Source organism: Megascapheus bottae, chromosome 12 (assembly GCF_031878675.1).
Source record: "Megascapheus bottae isolate mThoBot1 chromosome 12, mThoBot2.hap1, whole genome shotgun sequence".
NCBI classification, from domain to species: Eukaryota; Metazoa; Chordata; class Mammalia; order Rodentia; family Geomyidae; genus Megascapheus; species Megascapheus bottae.
Genome location: NC_143520.1, coordinates 15,502,044 through 15,524,696, shown reverse-complemented (window position 1 = coordinate 15,524,696; position 22,653 = coordinate 15,502,044). Strand labels below are relative to the sequence as shown.

The 22,653-nt window shown below is 33.5% G+C and overlaps 1 protein-coding gene across 3 annotated transcripts in view; it reads right to left on the bottom strand.

Moving 5' to 3' along the window:
• Positions 1-1,290: 1,290 nt before the first annotated feature.
• LOC150056267 (sodium channel protein type 1 subunit alpha) overlaps positions 1,291-22,653 on the bottom strand; it is a 110,775-nt gene continuing 89,412 nt past the window's right edge. For 2 of the 3 annotated variants that reach the window (XM_090342715.1, XM_090342712.1), the window contains 8 exons: positions 21,916-22,089; positions 21,257-21,379; positions 13,395-13,676; positions 10,951-11,004; positions 9,343-9,480; positions 7,236-7,340; positions 5,236-5,506; positions 1,291-3,855 (listed from right to left, as the gene is read on the bottom strand). In XM_090342715.1, the coding sequence (XP_090198841.1) occupies positions 2,678-3,855; positions 5,236-5,506; positions 7,236-7,340; positions 9,343-9,480; positions 10,951-11,004; positions 13,395-13,676; positions 21,257-21,379; positions 21,916-22,089 (2,325 nt within the window). In that variant the 3' untranslated portion in view covers positions 1,291-2,677. The remainder of the gene's footprint in view (positions 3,856-5,235; positions 5,507-7,235; positions 7,341-9,342; positions 9,481-10,950; positions 11,005-13,394; positions 13,677-21,256; positions 21,380-21,915; positions 22,090-22,653) is intronic. The other variant, XM_090342714.1, reaches the window with a different exon arrangement.

The window sequence follows — 22,653 nt, the reverse complement described above, 5'->3', positions numbered from 1 at the left end:
TCCTTCCTTTTCCTCCTCCTTCTCCTCCTTCTCCTCCTCCTTCTTCTTGTTCTTCTTCTTCTTCTTGTTCTTGTTCTTCTTCTTCTTGTTCTTGTTGTTGTTGTTGTTCTCCTTCTTCTTCTTCTCCCTCTTCTCCTTCTTCTCCTTCTTCTCCTTCTTCTCCTCCTTCTTCTCCTTCTCCTTCTCCTTCTCCTTCTCCTTCTTCCTCTGTAGCTCACACAGACATCCCTATTGCATGGGTTCTTCTTCTCTAAGAAACATCAGCTTTGTCTCTGGCACGAGATCTCTATCCTTCTAGAAACCACAGCTTTGCCTCTGGAAGCCCAAGAGGAACATTTCTAGCAGTTGCATTTTTACTTCAGGGTTTCTTGTCTGTCTCATAGAGAGATGAGAGAGATGAAGTAGGGGTGTGTGTGTGTGTGTGTGTGTGTGTGTGTGTGTGTGTGTCTGTGTGTGTGTCTGTGTGTGTATTTTGGACCCTTTCTTCCCCATTATGTAATATGAAAATATCTTCGCCTTGTTATAAAATACTTTTAATAAAAAGTAAATGGGCAACCAATAAAATAAAAAATGTAATCTTTATTAGTTTTGCATATTTTTAATGTTGGTTATCATTATTGTGGGTAATAGTAGCATTTTCCAGCATGCAGTTCATGAATACAATGTACTTCAATAGTTTTAAGAAAAAGAGGAGCCTATGGCTTGCTTTTGTAAGAAACATAAAATGTTCTGATATAATTTACTATATAAGTTTGCTATTCTCTACTTATGTGGGGAAACATATGTGAAGCTTGCATTTATATTTAGAACAATCTAGAGAAGCATAACTCCAAAAAATAAGAAAAGTACAAGTTGGGGTGAGGGAGACAAAAGTGAAAAATAAGCCCTATTGTCATAAGCTAACACAGGCATTCAAATAAAATCTTATACCTCTTTCCAATTGCAAAGCATTATTTTGGATGAGTTATTAATCTATTTTGCCCCATAAAGTAACAGAACAATCTAAACTTAACAAATATCTAATAAAAAAGCAAAAAGTTATGCCTACCCAGTCTTGTTTTACATTTCTTATTTAGCAAATATCTTCCATGAAAAAAGTATTATGGACTGAAAGTAAGAAAAGTGGTTTGTGATATCCAACCTGAAGATAATTTCCTTTTCATATCTATGTACATAATGCTGAAAAATAAAATAAAATTGCTTTTTTACAGTATTTATATTTGCTTATAAAATTCTAAACACATTATTAAACAAGATAAGCAGTGTGTGTGTGTGTGTGTGTGTGTGTGTGTGTGTGTGTGTTGTTTTAAACATGACTGTACAGTCTGGCTATACACCATATGCTATCCACTTAAATTTTCAAAATAACAAAAAACTTGCTAAAATGCTATGAACTATTGCTCTATGATTTAGAAAAATGAAATCTGTGGAACAACTTCCTTGACTTTACCACTAAAATATGGTTTCTCATGAGTGAGGCTGTGAGCAGTGGGAGAAACCAGATAGAACAGCAGGGTAATAACAACATGCATTGTTAGCATCCAGACTATCTACAATGGTACATAATACATTACATTACCTGTATAAAGCTTGCACTCTACATTTCTTGTGGTACATATTTGATGCAATAAATACTGTGCTTAAGTCATTATTTGTTTGCTCAAACATGCACCACAGGATAAAATGCCTATTTACATCATAAATAGCATTTCATTAACATATACATTGTCAACCTTGCTGAGAGCTGAAGATGGCTAAACAAAGTGCAGGATTAAGCAGAAGGGTTTTTTTTTTTTTAATATAAAGGGTTCTTTTGGTCAATTCTGTCTTCTAGAAGGGAAGGGGCTGAGGGTTATTTTTAAAGACAATAAACAGAAATATACCATTTATGACTCTAGATATTTGAATGCAGTTTGCATCTAAGACAATGTCCATCTCTAAACAATCTAATTGGCCTAGGGGTTCAATTTGACATAACAAGGCCAATTAAAAACCTCCACCTACCACTCATGACCCCCTCCCAGAAACACAGAGAAACTTTAAAAACTCTTTAAGACTCCTCCCTTTCCTTAGAACTTTTGCTCATGCATATTCTCCAAGTATAGCCTGCCTTCATGCAAACCACATCTTTGGGCAGATGGGAGAGACACGTGTTTGCCCCTAGCCCTATGTTGCAAGCCTGAAAAGGGGAACCTTTAATCCAGTTCCCAACAGAAACTGTGTTTACAAAAATAGTTACATGTAACAAACAACATATGAATTAAAAAAAAGATGAATCCACTAACACAGTTTGTAAAAATGTGGCAAATGTGGCAGTTGAAATGCAAACAGTGGATACAATTATGACACTAAAGTGTTTCATGTTAAACAACCCCCAAATTATAGGTTTTATACTGGTTCCTACAGTCTGAGTAGCCAGTTGGTTCTTGTCTTCAGCAGTGTCAGCTGGTAGTGTGAACAGTAACCTCCTGTTCAGGCAATCTCCCTTTTATACAGAGTCATACACCGTTTGCTGACAAGGAGTCACTGTCTTATTTTAGGCACTGACCTTAAAGTAGATTTGGGTAAAAACAGTCAGTTTGGCATGGACCTCCAAGAGGAGTCCTGGTGACAAAAATACATCACCTTTACAGGCTGTAAACAATTTGTCATCTATTTTTTTTCTATTTAGTGTTGCTTATTTCCCTTTGGCTTTCTCATCTTTCCCTTCTTGCTCATGTTTTTCTACAATTGGCTTTGTCACCCGATCATAGGAGGGTGGACAGACTGCAGTGGACATGGTCAGATCTGTTTTTTCTGTAATAGAGTTTTCATTTATTCTGTCAATGATCATGTCTTCTTTAACAAGAAGATTTGCCCCTCCTTTGAGTTTGTTCTTGTTGTAGGTAAAGGAAGCTTGTTTTACAGTTCGTTTCAAGAGGTGGCGCCTATATGCACGCTGAATAATGACAGCAGACACTTCCTCTTGTTTTCGTTTTAAAGTAGTCGTGATTGGCTGATAGGAGACCTTGGAAGGATTGGAAGCCATGAACCTCTCTTCCATCTGTATTCGAAGGGCATCCATCTCTCCGCTCTCCCCTAGAACGCGCTTTGTAAAAGCAAATAAGATATCCAGACAGTGGATCCGGTCCCCACTGACCATGGGCAAATCCATAGCAATGAGTTGGAGTTTATTTGGTTGTGGCAAATTGAGAGGCGGTTCAAGCGCGGCTGCAAACTGCGATAGTTTTTCAAATTCCATGAATTGGGTGGCATCGGGGTCGAACTTCTCCCAGACCTCATAGAACATCTCGAAGTCATCCTCGCTCAGGGGCTCTGCGCTTTCTTCCGTGGCCACGCTGAAATTCTCCAGGATGACAGCGATGTACATGTTCACCACCACCAGGAAGGAGATGATGATGTAGCTGACGAAGAAGAAAATGCCAACCGAGGGGTTCCCACAGTCTCCCTTCACCGAGCTTCCTGGGTTAATTTTACCAGGGTCACAGTCTGGGGGTCCACTGTTAAGAATCGGGGCTAGCAGCCCATCCCAGCCCGCAGACGTGGTAATCTGGAACAGGCAGATCATGCTGTTGCCAAACGTCTCAAAGTTGAACATGTCATCGATTCCAACTTCCCTTTTCACGTAGGCAAAGTTGGACATCCCGAAGATGGCGTAGATGAACATGACGAGGAAGAGCAGCAGGCCGATGTTGAACAAGGCGGGAAGGGACATCATGAGAGCGAAGAGCAGCGTGCGGATCCCCTTGGCCCCTTTGATGAGGCGGAGGATTCGGCCAATCCGGGCAAGGCGGATCACTCGGAACAGGGTAGGGGACACGAAATACTTTTCTATCAGCTCTGCTAGAAACATGCCTGTGGGAAAACAATGAGAATATCGCCAGTTGGGAACTTATTAATCAAAATACTTTAACATAAAATTCAGAGTACCAAGGTTAAATACTAAAATATTGGAAATCCACACATAGAATTCAATCATGTCTCAATATCTACAAGATACTGGTGCTACGATGTGGAAATCTATAGATGCTCGAGTTCCTTATATAATTTGGCATAGTATTCAGATGCCTGCATTCTCATGTGTACTTTAGTCATATCTAAACTATTTGCAATACTAGTCAATGTAAATGCTGTGCAAAAAAATAGTTGCTACATTACCAGATAGGAAATTTTGGCAAGGAAAAGAATAACTATGCAGTAGAGATACATACTGGGATGTAAAATGCACAGACACAGAGGACTGAATATATTATAAATAGACCTTAATTTTGACATTCAGCAGCAAATTAGAACTGTCATAAGTTTCTAGGTTTCTGTTTCAGTATAGTGAATAAACTTGCATACATAAAATCCATGAGCAAGGGAGCAGGAGAGAGACTGATTCACCATAATGCATGGTTATAACCATGGATCTATGATAGAAAACTCACATACAACATACGAGTTAGATTTAACTCTAGTTTATTCAGATTGGAAAATGACGTGAAAGTCTATACAAGACTTCCTCTTTATTGGATATATAAAGACTTCCTCTATATTGGGTAGTAAGATATTTAAAATTTGTGTTATCTTACGTAGGAAATATTCTCATTTCACTTTACTTTGATTGTTATTGTTATTAGCTATTGTACACAAAACTGTACATATTCTAGTCTTTTCAGTATCTGACTAAAGAAATGCTATTCTATGTTATCTCAGGATTAGTAAAATCTCATTTTCAAAGCAATCTAGAAAATTTGTGATAAATCCCTTACCATTGGTTCTTGCTAACATGAAGTCTTTGTTCTTATTCCCTTTCTCTCCCTCTCTCTGTTTATTTGGCATTACTTCCAACAAACATTCACTCTCAACATGTTCTTGACTCCCAAGTTGTATCTCTAATGGAGTATTATTTCCTAATTACTCAGCTAAATTTCTAATCTCTATTTTCAATAAAACAATCTACATATAGTACAAGGTCTTCTGTTTCAAAATCTGAAGCTATTTTATTTTACTTGTGCAGTTTAAATGAAGTAGGTTTTACTGTACTGACAAATACTATAGTATGTGTCTACAGTAGGATATACTACTGATATACCTTTGGAAAACAATTTTGCAGGACAAAGAAACACACCTGGAAGAAATGCATCAAAATATTCACAGTGCTAATTTCTGAATGTTGTAAATTGTAAATTTTAGCGTTCCAACTTTCATCTTCATTGAGCTGAACTTATAGATATTTTACATATTTCTTACCTACAATGGAGAGAATGACAACCACAAAATCAAAAATATTCCACCCAATGGTGAAATAATAATGACGGAGGGAGATAAGCTTCAGTACACACTCTCCAGTGAACAACACAATGAACACGAGATTGATGCGTGACAGAATGCTGGTTACATTATCACTCTGGTCATCTGTTTCCACCATCATTGTAACCATGTTTAGACAAATGAGGATCATGATGCTTATGTCAAACACTTGTCTGGTTACAAAGTCAAAAACCATTCCTTGAAATTTGTTCTGTAAAGAAATAGAAATGCTTTTAGCAACATAGTTTTCCTCTACACAGAAGTGTATACCAAAATACTTTCTGCATCTCTTGACTTGTACACAGTAGTCATTGTCACTGACTAAGAGTTGAAGTATAGTATGATGATATTGAGATGATATTGATTATGCATGAAAATGGTTAATTCAGTCATCTCAATTGCAATGTACTAATGTATTTCTTATAACAGCCGTCATCTCTTGTCTGGTTTTTGATAAGAAACATTACATTCTATTTACTTTTGCTGAAGGTACACAATGCACATCAACATATCATAGCTTTGGAAAGGTAAGAAAGCTATTCGATTTGCTATGAAACAGATTTCCCAAGAAAATATGAACAATCTATTGATGGAATATTTCAGGATGTGTCAAGTCCTTTATTTTTATACTCTCTCATCAAATACCATTTGTTACATTTTCAGACACAAAATGCTGAACTTACACAGAAGTTATTCAGATTGAAATAAATCTCTTGTTTGACAAAAGAAAACATGCTATGTCATTTATAATTATAATTCTGTGTGCCCAGTCTGTCACTTGTCAGACACTTTTGGTCATTGTCTATTTATTTCTGAGGCCACTGAACAATTTTATATACTGTTGACTCATTTCTATTTATAGTAATGTACGTATTTTTTAATTCTTAAGAAGGCAATTTTTGGCTAGCGATGAAACTCTGTTCATTGTGCTCTATTTTCTGGCACACTTTATGAATCATTTAAATCTCAAAGACTATTGTCATAAGATTATTAGAGTATGTTCAGCTTGTTAAGCTTCTCATAGAAATATTACCATTGTTACTTATAGTCACAAATTATAATTGTTGACCCAGACTAATAAAAATAGTAATTTCTAACCTTATAGCTATACATATGAATAGTAGGTCCTGGAATATTTCTTCCTCAAAAAAAACTGCATAGTTTTATGGAAACAGTATTTGAAATAAGGTATTATTTCACTTGAACTTTTTCCTTTTTCTGCTTTTTGCCAGTCCTGGGCTTGAGCTCAGGGCCTGAGCACTGTCCTTGGGCTTTCCTCAAGGATAGTGTTCTATCCTGAGCCACCGTACCATTTCTGGCTTTTTCTATGTATGTGGTACTGAGGAATCGAACCTGGGTCTTCATGCATGCTAGCCAGGCACTCTACCACTAGGCCAAACTCTCAGCCCTTTTTCCATTTTTTTAAAGAAACACTATTTATTTATTCTAAGAACTTAGACTTTAAAAAACAAACATTTTTAATTATTTTAAAATAGTTTCACAAAGGGGTATAAATTCAATACATAAATTTATATGTGCAATTTAACTTGATCAGTGTTCATGCACCTATAACTCTGGAAGAAAATTTCATTTTTTTTAAGCCTCAAATAAAGGTTTACCCATTTCCCCGTTGTTACAGATAAGTACTATAAAGACTGATAACTTGTGTGTGTGTGTGTCATATTGCCTTTTTCCTTTGGTCATGTAGGATGTTAATTGTATAGTTCTACATCTTCCTTTTGTTGACAAAGATACATCCTTCTGTCTTCTGGTAATTGTTTTGGTCTCAGGTTCTCAATCATTATTATGGAAAGCATGAAACAGGATGGGCTAAAAGTGAAATATTTTTTTTCTGGGGGAAATCTTATCTGATTACTCTTCTGGAAGAAAATACATGCAGTATTTTAATTATCTTTTCCATTTCATTTGATAGTTCTTACTCCTGGTCGAGGTATAGGCTTTTGTGGCTTTTTTGATCCTAATTTTTTCATTGCATTATAGTATTTCTTCTGTTCTTCTGTCATAAAGATGTCTTGACCTCCAAAGTATAGAAAAGAAAAATCAAAACTGGTTAAAACTGTGTCCACTTGTGCATAATTTTTTAGTGTTACAATAGTGAAGAATAGCTCATAATTTTCATCTACTTAGCATGATTACTACTGGAATTTCAAAAGTCGGAAACATCAACATTAGAAGTGCTTTATAACCTTGCTATATATCATCTGCACAATAAAATTTGAATTTTAAAAATACCTTGGAGTTGGACTTTTTTTGGTCCTGGTAATTTGGCTACAATTCAGGGCCTGGGAGCCATTTCTGAGCTTTAGTGCTCAAGACTAGTGCTTTATCACTTACGCCATAGTTTCACTTGCAGGTTTTTGTGGATAATTGGAAATAAGAGTCTCACAGATTCTCCTGCCCAGTGTCGAATTGAACCATGATCCTCAGATCTTATCTTCCTGAGTATCTGGGATTACAAGCATGAGCCAATTTGACCCAGCACTTTTTGTACTCTTATTGGACACTTGCAGTTACTCAAAATTAACATGATGATGATGATGATTATATTGCTAATAATTTCTAGAAATGAAGAGTTCAATCAAGAATGTTCTAAGAGTCAAAAAATTTGTCTCAATCCTATGTCTCAAGGAGACAGAATTATAGACTATTTACATTTTCTTTCTGAGTTAAGCATGGATTTTTTTTCACTCAAATATAGCAAGGAGTTAAGCATAAGTATACCCCAAGACAATTTGTAGTTAAACATACAGTGAGCTTTATTAACTCTGTCAATGTTTGAAAGAAAGGCACGCAAGGGAAGGGAAAAACAAGATGATGAAACAAAGGACAAATGGTGAACCAATGTAACTGTGACATTCACAAGACAATATGTTGGAAATGAACTTTACAATTTGGGAGGGGTGGGAAGATAGTGGGAGAAAAATATGGAAAGGGGCAATAATGGTGGAGAAGTAATTATTCACTGCATTATGAAGGTAACTGTAACTCCTCTATATATCACCTTGACAATAAAAATATGCAGAAAGACTGAACAAATGGAAAACTGGATGAACTGGGAAAATAGAAAAAGACTATTTCTGACACATTTTTGACAAATATTATTTAAATCATAAAAGAGTAGAAGTAACTTTAATTATAAGCCTCTTCAACAATGGTTAATTAAATTCTGATAATGTAAGGATGGTAAGTTAAGATAATGTATGTTTCTAACAAAACATTTCTGTGAAAAAATAAAATTGTAAATTGTAAATAAGTAACATTGGGAATATGCCTAAATTATTTGACTATAAAACTATAAAATATAAATATTCCATATTACTATTATTTTACCCTCCACGAGTTCAATAAAGACTCAAGATAATAATAGATTTAAAAAGAGCATAAATTGAAGCTGGAAGTGTTTTGTTATAATTAAGTTGTTACAATTTAAATAATAATAATCATATTAGAGGAATGGACATTACAAAAGTAACCAGTGCAGTTGTGAAAAATAAAGCACTAGAAAAATCTTAGATTTGGCATCTAATTTCATGAAATGATTCTGAAGATATTTTTGAGCAACATATATAAAATGGTCATACTAGTGTTTTTCAACATTAAATTTTACTACATACCTACAGTGTTGTCTGATAAAATTCCCTTTCTTTTTATCCACCCTCACCCACCTTTCTGATTTTCACTGTGTAATGTTTTCACTGGAAATACCTTGTAAGAGAGTGTAGAGTTGTAATGACAAAGCATGTGAGAAAGTGGCACAGGCCTTATTGTTGTTGCTCTTATGAGTTCTAATTATTCTCTTTCAAAAGATAGACCAAGAAAAGGAAGAGAAAAATTAAGCGAACAGTTATTTCTAATTTTCTATAGCCTTAAAAAGATAGATGGTAGATGCCAGAAGGGGTAGAAACATAGACTTTTGTAATACTTCCATTTGATTTATTAACTTGTGTATTCATTTGGCAGAAAAAGAAAACACACCAGGTATAAATTTTCTATTTCAATAGGAGATGTGATATTAGAGATACTTATCTTCTTTTTTTGCTGGTTGAAATTATCAATGATGACCCCAATAAACAGGTTCAAGGTGAAGAAGGATCCAAAGATGATGAAAATAACAAAATAAAGATACATGTATAGACTTTCCTCATACTTAGGCTGGAGTTCCACCTATCAAAAGAGAATCTTTTGTAAAATATCACAATATATTTGAATGTGAAATGCTTTTGATGCTTTTCTGTGATAACAAAAAATATTACTTAAGGTAATACTAATACACAACAGTGACAACAGTGATGTGTTAAATTTGGTTGGATTTGGAGTTATTAAATTTCAGTAATTTAAACATTAGTTGTAAAAATTTATGTATGTAAGTTTATATATACACAATACATTTTAAAATTATGGTTCATGTTCTAATGAATTTATGTAACAAATAAAAATTGGATTATTCATTTAGATATATGGTCCTCTATTATGGTATTTATTTGATGATTCAGATGAGTAGTTTATTTTATAAATCTTCCATTTATAACCCAATCCTTAAATTGTACTCCAGTTAATAGGAATTAATTTATTATTTATGACTTAGTAAAAGAGCAAAATATATTTCTCTTATAGTTTCATCTTCTAAAGACAGCAGTATTAAAAGCAACCAAACTTATCAAATAAAATATTCTAAGAAAGTGAAATTACACAGCATTTGAGGTTACCTACCACATAAAAAACTTAAATCGTATATGGGAAGTATACATCATGAAAGATAAACTCAAACTCTATTGGGTCAGTTGCAAGATGGCAGAGTTTGTGGAAGTTATCTTTGTGAATAATATATTGAATAGATGAGACTAATAGGGAAGATGAAGCGTTATAGAAAAAACTAAATTTTACTATATCTTGAAGAGCAGTATGAGAACAAGTGTAGATTTCAGTCAACATATTGAAATCACAAAAAGATTGTAATTAACTAAAGCAGTTCTTTGGTGATGCATTCTTGAAGAAAGATGTTGGCTGAACATATGGTAAGAAGATTCTATCTAAATTACAAGTTGGGAGTGGATTATGAGGAAGGAAAAATAGGAGAAAAGGGGGGAAGGTACATACTGCTAACTTACATATGTAATGGTAACCCCTCTATACATCACTTTGAGAATAAAATTGAATAAAAATAAATTAGTATTGCTAAAATCATTTGAAATCATGGATTTGAAGGAGACTATAAAAGAGATCTGAAGTTTCCAGGATAATATCTACAGCTTTTCTTTTTGTCTAATATGGTGGCCAACTATACATTTAAGCCATAGATGGAAATCATGTGCTCACATTTAAACTTCCACACATAAATGATTAGTGATTTTATAATTTGTAAATTAGAAGAAAATAAAGTAGAAAAAATAAAAGATATATGTCAATTACCAAATACATGGATTTCTGTTACTTCTATTTCACTTTCATAATAATCCACGTTTTTTGCTTGAAACAAGTCTAATAAACACTTCTATAATTCAGATATTAACATGAGTCATACTTGCACCACCCCTGTTTTCCTGAGGATTTAATTTGGTTGTTATATTTTTAAGAGCAAATTAATCACCTGATTATAAATATCACTTAAAAACATAGGTTAAGTGGAATACTTACATTTCTGGAATCAACTGCTGCATACATTATATCCATCCATCCCTTAAATGTGGCCTATTAAAAAGGACATGAATGTTTTACTTTGAAGTGAAGATAATTAAGAACTTATGCTTAGTAAGTATTCTTATTGACATTTTAAGCACGCATTTTCAAAGATAATTTAAAACAATTTATACATGGATTGTGGACTAGACACAAAATAAACCAAATGGTCATTTTATAGATTTTCCAAGATATTCATGATACTTTCCTTTCTATTAAAATTTATAAAGCACTTTTTAAAAACTATATAAATTGAAACACATCTGGTGATATCTATAGCAGCCAAAAATTATAAATCATAATTCTTGAATAGAATGAATATAGGCAATAAGGAAAGTATTAGAGCAAATATTTAGCATTGGACTCCAAGTCTAATAGCATATAATATTTTGTTAGGATATGAATTTGGACTCCATAAACATGCTTTATTCTGTAGGCAGTAAGGGAACCTAACATAGCTTCCAGTGTCTACATCACAGTATGTCTTTGTTCTTGAAATATTAATATTTGTGGAGTGTGGACAGGAACAGAAAATCATGATTGTTCTATGGAAAATAGAAAAACTTTGTGCATTATTGAGAGAGGGATTGAATGTGTCAGTGGCTGTGGGCAATAGTGGAATAAGTCAATGACATCATTGGCACAGGGACAGAAAAACAGTGGTTCAAGGAATCATTTCAAGGGAATTACTAATGATCAGGAGGGTGATTATAAAGAAGCCCAAATATGAAGAAGTATAATGACATTTTCTTTGTGTGTGGGGGGGGATGTCATGGGGCTTGAACTCGGCCTAGGTGCTGTCCCTGAGCTATCACCCTACCCTGTGCCAAGCCCCACTACCTATTTTTCTAGAGGTTAATTGGAGATAAGAGTGTCAGGGCCTTTTGGATTCAGGTTAGTTTTGAACTGTGATTCTCAGATTTCAGCCTCCTTTGTACATAGGATTATGAGCCACTGCTCCCAGACTTATTTTTCATTTGTACCAGAATTCATTGAATAGTTTTGTGCAGGACTTACAATCTACTTTAAGGGTCCCTTAGCGTTTTGAATTTTTGCTTAAAATATTCAAATGTTCTTTCCTCAGTTTTATATGGAAGGCAATATGATTTGACGGCATTTGTAAGTATACTTATTGATGAAAGGTTAGAATCAATGCCAATGGAAATACAATATAGTATTTAAAGAAAGCATTCTTGTTGGATAGCCTAAATCCTTATTTAAATGGCATGAACATTAATAGCAGATTAGAAATACACAGTAGAAAAATAAGAATTCACAACCAAAAGGTTGGAAGAATTTTATAAGTTAACCATAATAAAGATACCTCTGAAATATATGAGAGTTCTGACCAGTGTGGGTGTTTTTGCTTAGTCTTCTAGTTGAACAGTTAAAAACACAACCCTGATCAATAAGAAATAGATTTCTGTCTCAAACACCATGTAGAAGCACACACAAATACACACAAAAAAAGAAATTATAAAACTCTTCTCATCTGGCACGCTTCCACTTGAACTGTACCTTCAGCCAGACATTTTGCTGAAATAGGGTCCCCTATTTTATGCCCAATTTAGGTTTGGGATATCAGTCATCCAGAGGTAAGCCTCCTGAGTAGCTAGGATTATAGATAGGCATTACCCACCAGCATTCAGCCTATACAACTCTATTTTGAAAGCTGAACTTTCAGCAGACAAGGGAGTGTGGCTTTCTTATTATGATTTTTGGAACAATATGGATTCCCCTTTTATGTTTTGGTTGTTTGTGATGTAGCCTCAACTGAAAATGGCATAAAATGATCATGTTTAAAGAATAACTTTTTCTGGTTTCATAAGTTATAAATTGCATTTGTAAAGAGCGAGTCTGAGAGGCTTATTATGCTAATTGGGATAAATTTAAAATACAATAATGTCACTGAAAGGCTACTGACCAGGGACAACTGTGTTTGTGTTTCATTTTTGGGTTCAGTTTCTCTAAGGCGTGATTTAGATCTTATTATGGTAGTGTAATCCTCAAAGCTCAGTACTGTTATCTAGCGTCTATGCCAAAAGGATATAACTAAGCAGCAGGTAATTACTATATATCAGTTACCCTAAATCCATTACAATAGAAAAAAAGTAATAGCAATGTTACGATTTAACAAACAACGCCTTCATATGGGAGGTGAAAGTAATCTGGGAGAAAAAAAGAACCAAAACGAGAAAAAGGTGTGTGGAAAGAAGTGCAATAACCCAGACGTTATTAGCTCTATCTGTACATGTGATAAAGTCTCCACTTCAGAAGTTTACATTAGTGAGCCAGAACTAGAAAAAAATATGCACTTTCTTCTTAACATGTAAATAACATAGTCATTTCTTTGTTATTATTCTAGAAATAAGAAAAATTTAGAGAAAATGGTGTTCACTTACAACTTGCAGCAAAGAGAGATACCCAAATCCTACATTATCAAAGTTTACTTTCACATTTTTCCACCGGGCAGTTTCATTTCTTTCTATTAGTTCTAGGCAATCAGAATGATTATTCACTTCGCTGATTTCAAACATGTCACCAGTGGTTGTATTAATACAATGGTAGAATTTGCCAGCAAACAAATTTACGCCCATGATGCTGAAAATTAGCCAGAATATAAGACAAACCAGAAGCACATTCATGATGGATGGAATTGCTCCTAAAAGGGCATTCACAACCACCTAATACACAAATGGAAAAAAAGAATAGTCAGAATTCTTATTGGTTAAAAAAAGAAGACACAATCCCTTAATCGTCCTTAGTTTCAATTTTTTTCATTAAGACTATCCTAGGATATTTTAAAAGCAAAGCAAAATAAGAATCTTAAACTTAAATCCATTCTTTCTTAAGCAAACCACTTAGGAAAACAAATATAGGCCAAATAATGTCACAAAGAAATGGGAAATAAAAGGAGTTTAGTAAAAGGGAGAGAACAGATAAAGGAAAAATCAAAATTTGGGGAGATTCCTGTCAGATGAAATAAGAACATGTATTATTAGAATAAAGAGAAGTGGGAATTGCTAGGTAGAAGATGAACTCATTTTAAAGAACAAACTGAAAACATTTGGGCATAATTTGATTTGACCAATAAACTTGAAAATTAATTATTCAGATGTAAAAATAGAAAGATATTATTATAAAATACCTAATATAGTTTGGCCTTAGTCATCCATGCATTGCTATTACTAATAATAGTTTTGCATAAGAAGCAAGACAATTTAGCATTATGTATTTCAATAGATCATCACATCGTTTATTTCAAGCTCCAGTCATGTCAGTTGTTTCATTTACTGAGTTTAATCTGATAAACTTATTTTAAATGAAACATAAGAGTGATCAGTTTCTTGGGAAAATAATTAAAAGAGAGATATCTCACATAATTCTCAAATCTGATGTGATTACATGATGTACTGTGATAGGTTACATTCTGCTTTTTTTCCCTTATGGAAAGGGTTTTAACCCCCTATTGTTTTTTAACTCCACAAATTAAAAACTTGAGTTTCATGTTCGACACCACCATAGTCCTTCCTTCCTCCTCCACAGTCTCACTGGAGCTGCACATAAGCATCTAAGAGGGGAAATCAAGACACTAAAGTGCTGAAAAGTAGCATATGATGTCTTGCCTCAAACATTAATTGCTGAGAACTCATCTTGTGTGTTTTTTATTCTCCAGATCTGATTCAAGGTCCAAAAAAGGCAATAAAATATTTTCTATTTACCTCTTGATGCCTCTATACTTTCAAAACAAGATTTTTCATTTCCTGTTCAAGAAAAAACAAGAACAGCCAAAAACCACGAGAGATAATACCTTATACTTTGGAGCCTTATTTGAAGTCTGTAAAACTTTGTAACCATAAGAGCATACAATACAGTGAGATAAATGGGCCAAAGGAAATAATGAAATAAGTAATGTTAAAAAATAGGGGCATGAAGATGAAAAAGTTTATTCACCTCAAATCATCCAGAGAAAACCAGATGATAGGGCCATTGTGGTTATATAGTTGATTAATGGTACATACCTCTCTGTTCTCATTTTACTATCTATTCATAAATCTCATTAAATAAACCCTTATTTTATTATATAAAGGAAGCTTACAAAGGGTTTTCAATTCAACATGTCAATTTATGAGAACAATGCATCTTTTTTTAGAGTCATAGTTTTTTATATCTATATAGTTATGTTTATATTTCTAGTACCATGTCCATAGCAAGAACAATGCATCTTGACTAATGTCATCTCTTCCATCATTCTCACTCATCTCTCTAAATCCTTGCTATTTCTTCAATGTATGGACACGATAAGATTACTTTGGGATATAAAAATTTTAAAATGCCATCAAATTATTATTTATTTCCATTTTCTGAGTATTTATGTTTAACAATCAAAATAAAATGCTATTTTATTGTGTGCATAGAACACATATTAAAGTGAATACATCAATCTCCATCACCCAGTTTAGCATGTCTTTTTATGCTGATCTGTAAGTCTCACAATTCTTCCTTCAAAATTTTTTCTCACATTTGTCACATTTTTATGCTAGTTAATCCTAGGTCCTCTTCTTTGTTCTGGCTTTCCTTCCTCCATAGCTGTCCTATTGTCAGGCTCTCCTAACCCTTCTCACTTTCTTTCAGTTTATGTGAGATGAAATCCTAGGTATTACCTATTTAACAAGACCCAATTTAACAAGTCCCAAATGATTACAGAATCTTTTCCTCACTTTGATTTTCATCACAATCTACGTAATTAATTTGAACTTCCCTGGCTATCCTTACTTCCCACCACTTTTGCTAACAGAATTACTATGGGTGAGTATAATTGCTGGAGAATTGACATGCCACTTTCTTTCAAACTTATTGTTCATTCTCCCTCTGCAATATCCTCTCTTCCTAAAGTCAGCAATTTGTGTATTCTTTATATAGTATTTCTTTTATGGAGTCTAACTTCACCATCAAATTCAGCTTCCTAAAAATGAAAACTTTTCCTGTGACTTTAAGAATAAGAATTCGAGTATTTGATGGATCTCAGACAAAAAGTAAGCTTAGAAAGTAGAACAGAGAGAAGTAGTACCTCATCTCTTTACAGTTTGGCCCATTCCTTCTCCCAAGGGTCAGTCCAACAGACTTGGTAATCATACTGTTGTGTGTTAGTTCATTGTATTCCCAATAGATGATGCTCTTTTTGTTAAAACATGAAATGTAAAAAATGTATTTGTGACTCCTAAGGCTTGGAGAGTTTTGATTATTTAGGTATGTATCAGAGAGCTTTGAATACAGGGATAGAAAAATAATTGAATGAATACGTAAATGTAGTAAATTTGGTTTATGTTTCTTGACCAAAACATATTTTTTAACTGTTACTTAGGATGGGAGTGATCCAGTAACTGAGCATAAGGGAAAGGTTTGGGTAAAGTAATAAATAAATATGAGATTTTTTTAAAACAGGGATTGCATTCAGTTAAAATGAAGTTGATTATGGATTCATAATATAAGAAAGTACTCTACAGCACTGAACTCCAGATATAATTGACCAAGTGTGGCTGTGTGCAAAAGTTCATTTTGTTCAGATAACTTTATTTTGGAAAAAAATTGTCAAAATACTGGAGAGTTTGCTATACAAACGTCTATTCATATCTAAGATGTCTTTAAATTTAGGGAAAGCATAGGAAGTATGGTCTTTTTTTCAATAGCCTCAGTTCTTCAGGTGTCTCAGCAGAGGGAGATAGTTAACTGTTCCAGTCTCTGGGGAACTGCAATAATTAGTTCCCATATGGGGAGTGCTCTTAGCAGAATTGCTTTGAATAAATTGGGAAGAACACATTGAGGTTTTAGGCTCTGTAAAAGGAGATGTCAAGGAAAGGGACTGCCTTCATGAATTAACACTAGAGCTTGTTCCTTCACACAGATCATCTCCAAAACCTCAATGATTCAGTTTCTCTACGTGAGCACAATCAATTCCTGTGTGACTGTTTTCTGTCTATGGCTCATTTTCTGAATTTTGTAAATTCAGTTGATATGAAATAAAAGATTGACATTCAAACATGTAAGTTAATGTTCTGAAGTTTAATAAATTTGGAAGTATTGTCTGAATGAACTAACATAATGATGTTACCATGTACTCTGTGTTTTTAACCAAAACACTGGAAAGCTATATGAATATACATCATAGACAGAAATTAGACCTTTTTAAGTATAGAGAAGGGCAGTAGTCATTTAAAAATATAACTATTTTGAGAGATGTCAATACATCTGAAAATTTTCAATATTTGGCTCCTTCAAAAGAAAAGCTTTTCCACTTGCACAATATTTTTAAATTTAAAAAGTAAAGAAAATATAGATTTTAGTTTCTTTCTAAGCACTTTTCTTTTGAAGCAATTTCATTCTTTGTAAGCACTGAAGAAGTTATCTGTGAATGACTTACTCTAACATTGAGCTTCTTCATTATTGCCTTAATACTCATGACATGATTTTATTATTTTATCTGCATAATTAAAAAATTAGTTTTCCCCTAGTTAATGGCTTGTCTATTTAAAATACAAACTATGCATTCTTGTTCAAATCTAATTATATATTTTCTTTTGTTCCATTTTGGAAGTAACTCTTTACGAACTTACACAACAAAAATTGAATGGTCACAATTAATAGCAGTCTTATGAATCCTAGAATACCTTGGCACCTGCTCACCCAGATCAACAACTGACTGGTGGTATGGAGTTGGTTTTTTTTCAAGACCCAGACTTTTGGAATGGCAAGGAATGAACGCCTCAAGCAAAATCATTATGTTTTAACTTTAGAAAGTTAAAGTTGTTTTACACCATCACCGTACACCAGGGTCGCCCACCCTCAACAATCAAATAGTCTCCCCATAAACAGCTAACACAATTTACACAAAATTACAATGTATCCTGTGGAATTTAATAAAGATATCAACCTTTTGGAGGTTAAAAATCCACAGAAGTTAAACTCATCAATGATTTTATTTCCAAAAAGAATGTTAAGACAATTGAAAAGAGTGGATCTGGAATTAAATACTTCATTGACTCTAGTGTGGTAAAATCATACTCTTCCCCAGTCCCCCCCTCATCCCACTACACACAAGGTACAGTGAAAGGATTAAAGGTAGCAAAAGGGGTAATACAGTACCCATAATAAAGGGCTGAGGGGAGGAACCAGCGCTCCACCCCATCCAAGTTGGAGCAAGATTATCCTATATAAAATAGAAATATATAGTTTGTTATTAGTTAGAAATCTGATATGACAGAACATTTGGTGTTAATTTTTGTAATATGATGCTCCCTATCTGCCTCCTCATCAATTAAGACCTGAATTGTTTCAATTTTTTCTTGAAAAGATATTTAAGATTTCCAAGATTAGGAAATTACAAATACAAATTTAAATACAAGTTTTATTTTACCCTAGGTATTCATGACATCAGTTCACTCACTTTCAATTTTACAAGTTGAAAAATTTGGACTGGAAATTTGAAATACAATAAATGTTCAAAAGCTGTCAGCCAGAAATGTGCATAAAACATGCAAAACACAAAGGGCAACGTGATGATAACTTATTTATTACTTTATAAATTCTTGTCAAGCACTACATAGCATGCTTTATCGGTACTGTTACATAAAAGCACATGCTTTGAAAAAGAGACAGGAAAACAAAAATTAGTTGAGTGTCTGATACACCTTTTGACACAGCTGTTACAATTTTAATGCTGCTGAGGAAAAACTAAATGAGAGTTTCTGTATATATTCAAATCTCACCTCTTAAACACAATCATCATTATTACATTCACCTCCCCATTATCTGCGATTATATTTTTACAAATACTAGAAATATAAAATAGAATACTAAGGTTGTTTTGACTCTACAATGCCAAACAGATGCAGAAAAGCTCAGCCATTTTAGTGTTGTGTGCAAGCAAAGCAGTACATTGATACTCTGAAAGTTTAAATGTTCAAATATCTATCAGAATCTATGTTTTTATGTTTTTAATATTCAAAGTTGGGCTGAGAGTTTGGCCTAGTGGTTGAGTGCTTGCCTAGCATGCACGAAGACTCGGGTTTGATTCCTCGGTACCACATACATAGAAAAAAGCCAGAAGTGGTGCTGAGGCTCAAGTGGTAGACCTCTAGCCTTGAGAAAGTCCAAGGACAGTGCTCAGGCCCTGAGCTCAAGCCCAGGACCGGCAAAAAAAATATATATATGTATATTGAAAGTTTCACAAACAAATAACTTCTTTTTATAAAACATAACACACTATTGACTAATAATTATAGGTAACATTTCTGTAAAATATAAATTTAATGGGGACCAAGACATGTGAAAGGGTATTAATGTTTGTGAAGAAATGCACCTTCTATCTGGTGAATATAATGTAACCCTTCTAATAATTGCAATAAAAATATATCAAAATATAAAATTTGATTCAGACTAGACTTATTATTGAAAAGTGTTACATATGTGAAAAAATAATTATTTAATTTGTTGATTTAATAAAATTCTGAATGATCAAAACTTTAAATGTTTATAATGCCTCCAAGTGTTTTTCACTGGATTTCATAAGCCTTTTAAAATGCATAGGCTTAATTCAGTGAACATGTTTTTCTGTGGAATGTATAAAATGATAGTTTTTTCTCAAGAACAACAGCTACTCTGAAACAGTGTTATTTTAATTGGAAAACACAATTAGTTACTTATTCCAAATTTCTTATAGCATTTTACTAAAAATATGAGTCTCTGCCAGAAATAAAACAATACCACTTTTGTTATATTTTGTTATTTGCTTTAGATTGGGAAACGGACAGAGAAATTGAAGACCAGTCTACATTCTTAAAGAGTGTATTTATAGTAAATCTTAGTTAGAAGAGAAGATAGGGCCATAAATGACCTTGGAAATGCAAACAGGTATCTACAAGGCAGCTTAATTTCTTCTCTTTCTCCTCCTCCTTCTTTCTTCTTCTCCTCCTCCTCCTCCTCCTCCTCCTCCTCCTCCTCCTCCTCCTCCTCCTCCTCCTCCTCCTCCTTCTTCTTCTTCTTCTTCTTCTTCTTCTTCTTCTTCTTCTTCTCCTTCTCCTCCTCCTCTTCCTCCTTTGTTGGTCCTGGGGCTTGGACTCTGTCCCTGAGCTCTTCAGCTCAAGGTTATCACCCTAACCCTTGAGCCACAATGCCACTTCTGGTTTTCTAGTGGTTAATTGGAGATCAGAGTCTCACGGTCTTCAGTGCCCAGGCTGGCTTTGAACCATGATACTAAGATTTTAGCCTCCTGAATAGCTAGGATAACAGGCATGAACAACCACACCAGGCTCAGCTTAATTTCTATAAATATAACTAAATCTTTAGTAGCAAAAGACTTAAGTTTATTACTTATACTTGATTAATTTAGATAAAAAATTGTGGACCATTAAAAAAACACCATATTTTTATATAAATCAATGTTTCACGGAAAATATGTCAATAATGCAAAATTTCTGATCTATTACAAATCATGTGGAATAGCTTAATAATTGTTTGAAAGAAGAAATTCAAATTTGTATAACTCTGATACATTAGATTTAAGCTAATTTGTTAATCCTATATTGCAAGTAAAATGTTAAATATTCTTTTTATCTCATTATTAATTACTGGCTTCATTGCATAAAACATGTAAATTATATGTAATACTTAATTTGTAATCATGTATGTGAATGAAAATTACTAGTACAGTTATAAATTAAGTCTATTTCAAACAACTTCTTTGAAATTCAGTAAAAATTTACTGTCTACCCTTTAATGTATTCAAAGAATGCAAATGTTGGCATTATAAAGACAAAACTTTGGTCAGCAACATGTTTTCCCCTCCTTTACACTTACTTTATTGTAAATCATATTCTAGTCAATAAAACTCATGAAGTATATGAGTGAGCCATTACAAAAGGAAAGTACATGACACAAAATTCATTTTCAATAATTATTGTATTATTACACATTGTACTTGAGTTGTGGTTGGCATTTTGTATGCAGGATTTTAAGGAAACTCCCAAGATAGATAAAGAAATCATTTTAAGTAAGCACAGCACATAAATGATAGTATATCATTTTTAGAGAGGCCTAAGTTCTCTTGCATATTACCTGGAAGTAAATATGCAACAGATAAAAGTGTAAAGTAGCAATTTTGCGAAAATTTGCCATTCCTTTTGCATGCATGTGTTTCCCCTTTTCTAAACTTAATTGAATTTAATTTTGGCTCTCTAGAACACATCAAATTTTTCATTGTTCTTACCCTCATTCCTTCAAACCGCGATAAGGCTCTCAGTGGTCTCAGAGCCCTTAGGGTCCTGAGAGATTTGATGGCACCAAGTTCTGAGTAGCCCAAGGCATTTGCAGTTAAGCTGACCAATGAAACCTGTGCACACACAAGTAATACAAAATAAGTAAGAACGGTTGCCATCCAATCTCCAATATTCATGTGATATAACAAATACACATTTTTATTGATAATTGTTGAGAAGATGAATGGTTGTCTATTTTCAGTAAACCTTTTAAAATTTTGAGAAAATATTTTCAATTTGATCCAAAGAAAGTTACTGTAAGATATCAACCACAACCAGCTCAAAAATATTCTTAAATTTCATGTAACATATTAATCATTTAATTAAATCTAGATGAGCTCAGCAATTAGAAGAACATAATGAAAAGACTGATCAAGTAGGAGCTAGTGGCAGGCCATGTGCTTAGCTATACATGAGTACCCCAGTTTAGTCTTTAGCACCGATATGATCACCAATACCTCCACCAGCACCAAGAAAACACTACACTGTCATTTGGTGAGTGGGTTTATTTTTCAAGTAGCACATCTTGTTGTCATAACATAGTAGTCATTATTTAAGGAATCAAATATGAATAAGACAAATTACCTTGAATATAAAGCTAGATACTTACATCAACAATTAAGAAGTCCAACCAACACCAGGCATTGGTGAAATATGTTTGATAACCATACGCAACCCATTTGAGAAGCATTTCCAGAATGAAGATGTAAGTGAACACTTTGTCAGCATATTCCAGCATAGTCTTAATTGTTTTCCGTTGATCTATGTATATGTCTTCAAACGCCTACAAAGAAAAAGTTATAAACTTTAACTTTCATATGCTCTGTTATTGATCATTGTGTACATGACATTGGGATAAGAGAGCAGAGGAATAGTAGTTATTGATAGTTTATTGCTCTTCAAGTTGATTTTCATTATTAAAGTATGGTTTCTGTTGCTATTAAAACAAGAATAGGTAAGATTATAATTCATAAGCACTTAATTGTGCTTGTTCAGAAAAGTTACTGATATTATTCTAGTGGGGCTGTTTTGATTTGACTTAATATAATTATGTCATTTCATTTCTTTTGTTTCCTAAGAAGTAGCTCATTGGTCTAACAAATGTAAGCCCTTGAGTTTGATGGATCTGAAGTCCCCCCCCCAAAAAAAACAATGTCCGTCTTATGTCCTAGGCTTCTTTTCATAGGTTCCTATTCAAGTTTATTTTCTTTTGTTTTGCTTTACTATAGAAGAAATAAAAAAATGAAAGCTATGTTTTCATTAACTAAAAATTGTGGCTGACCAACAGTGTCAAATTCTTTTTATTCCTTCATTGTGCTTATCATCTTTTAACAATGATAAACTATAA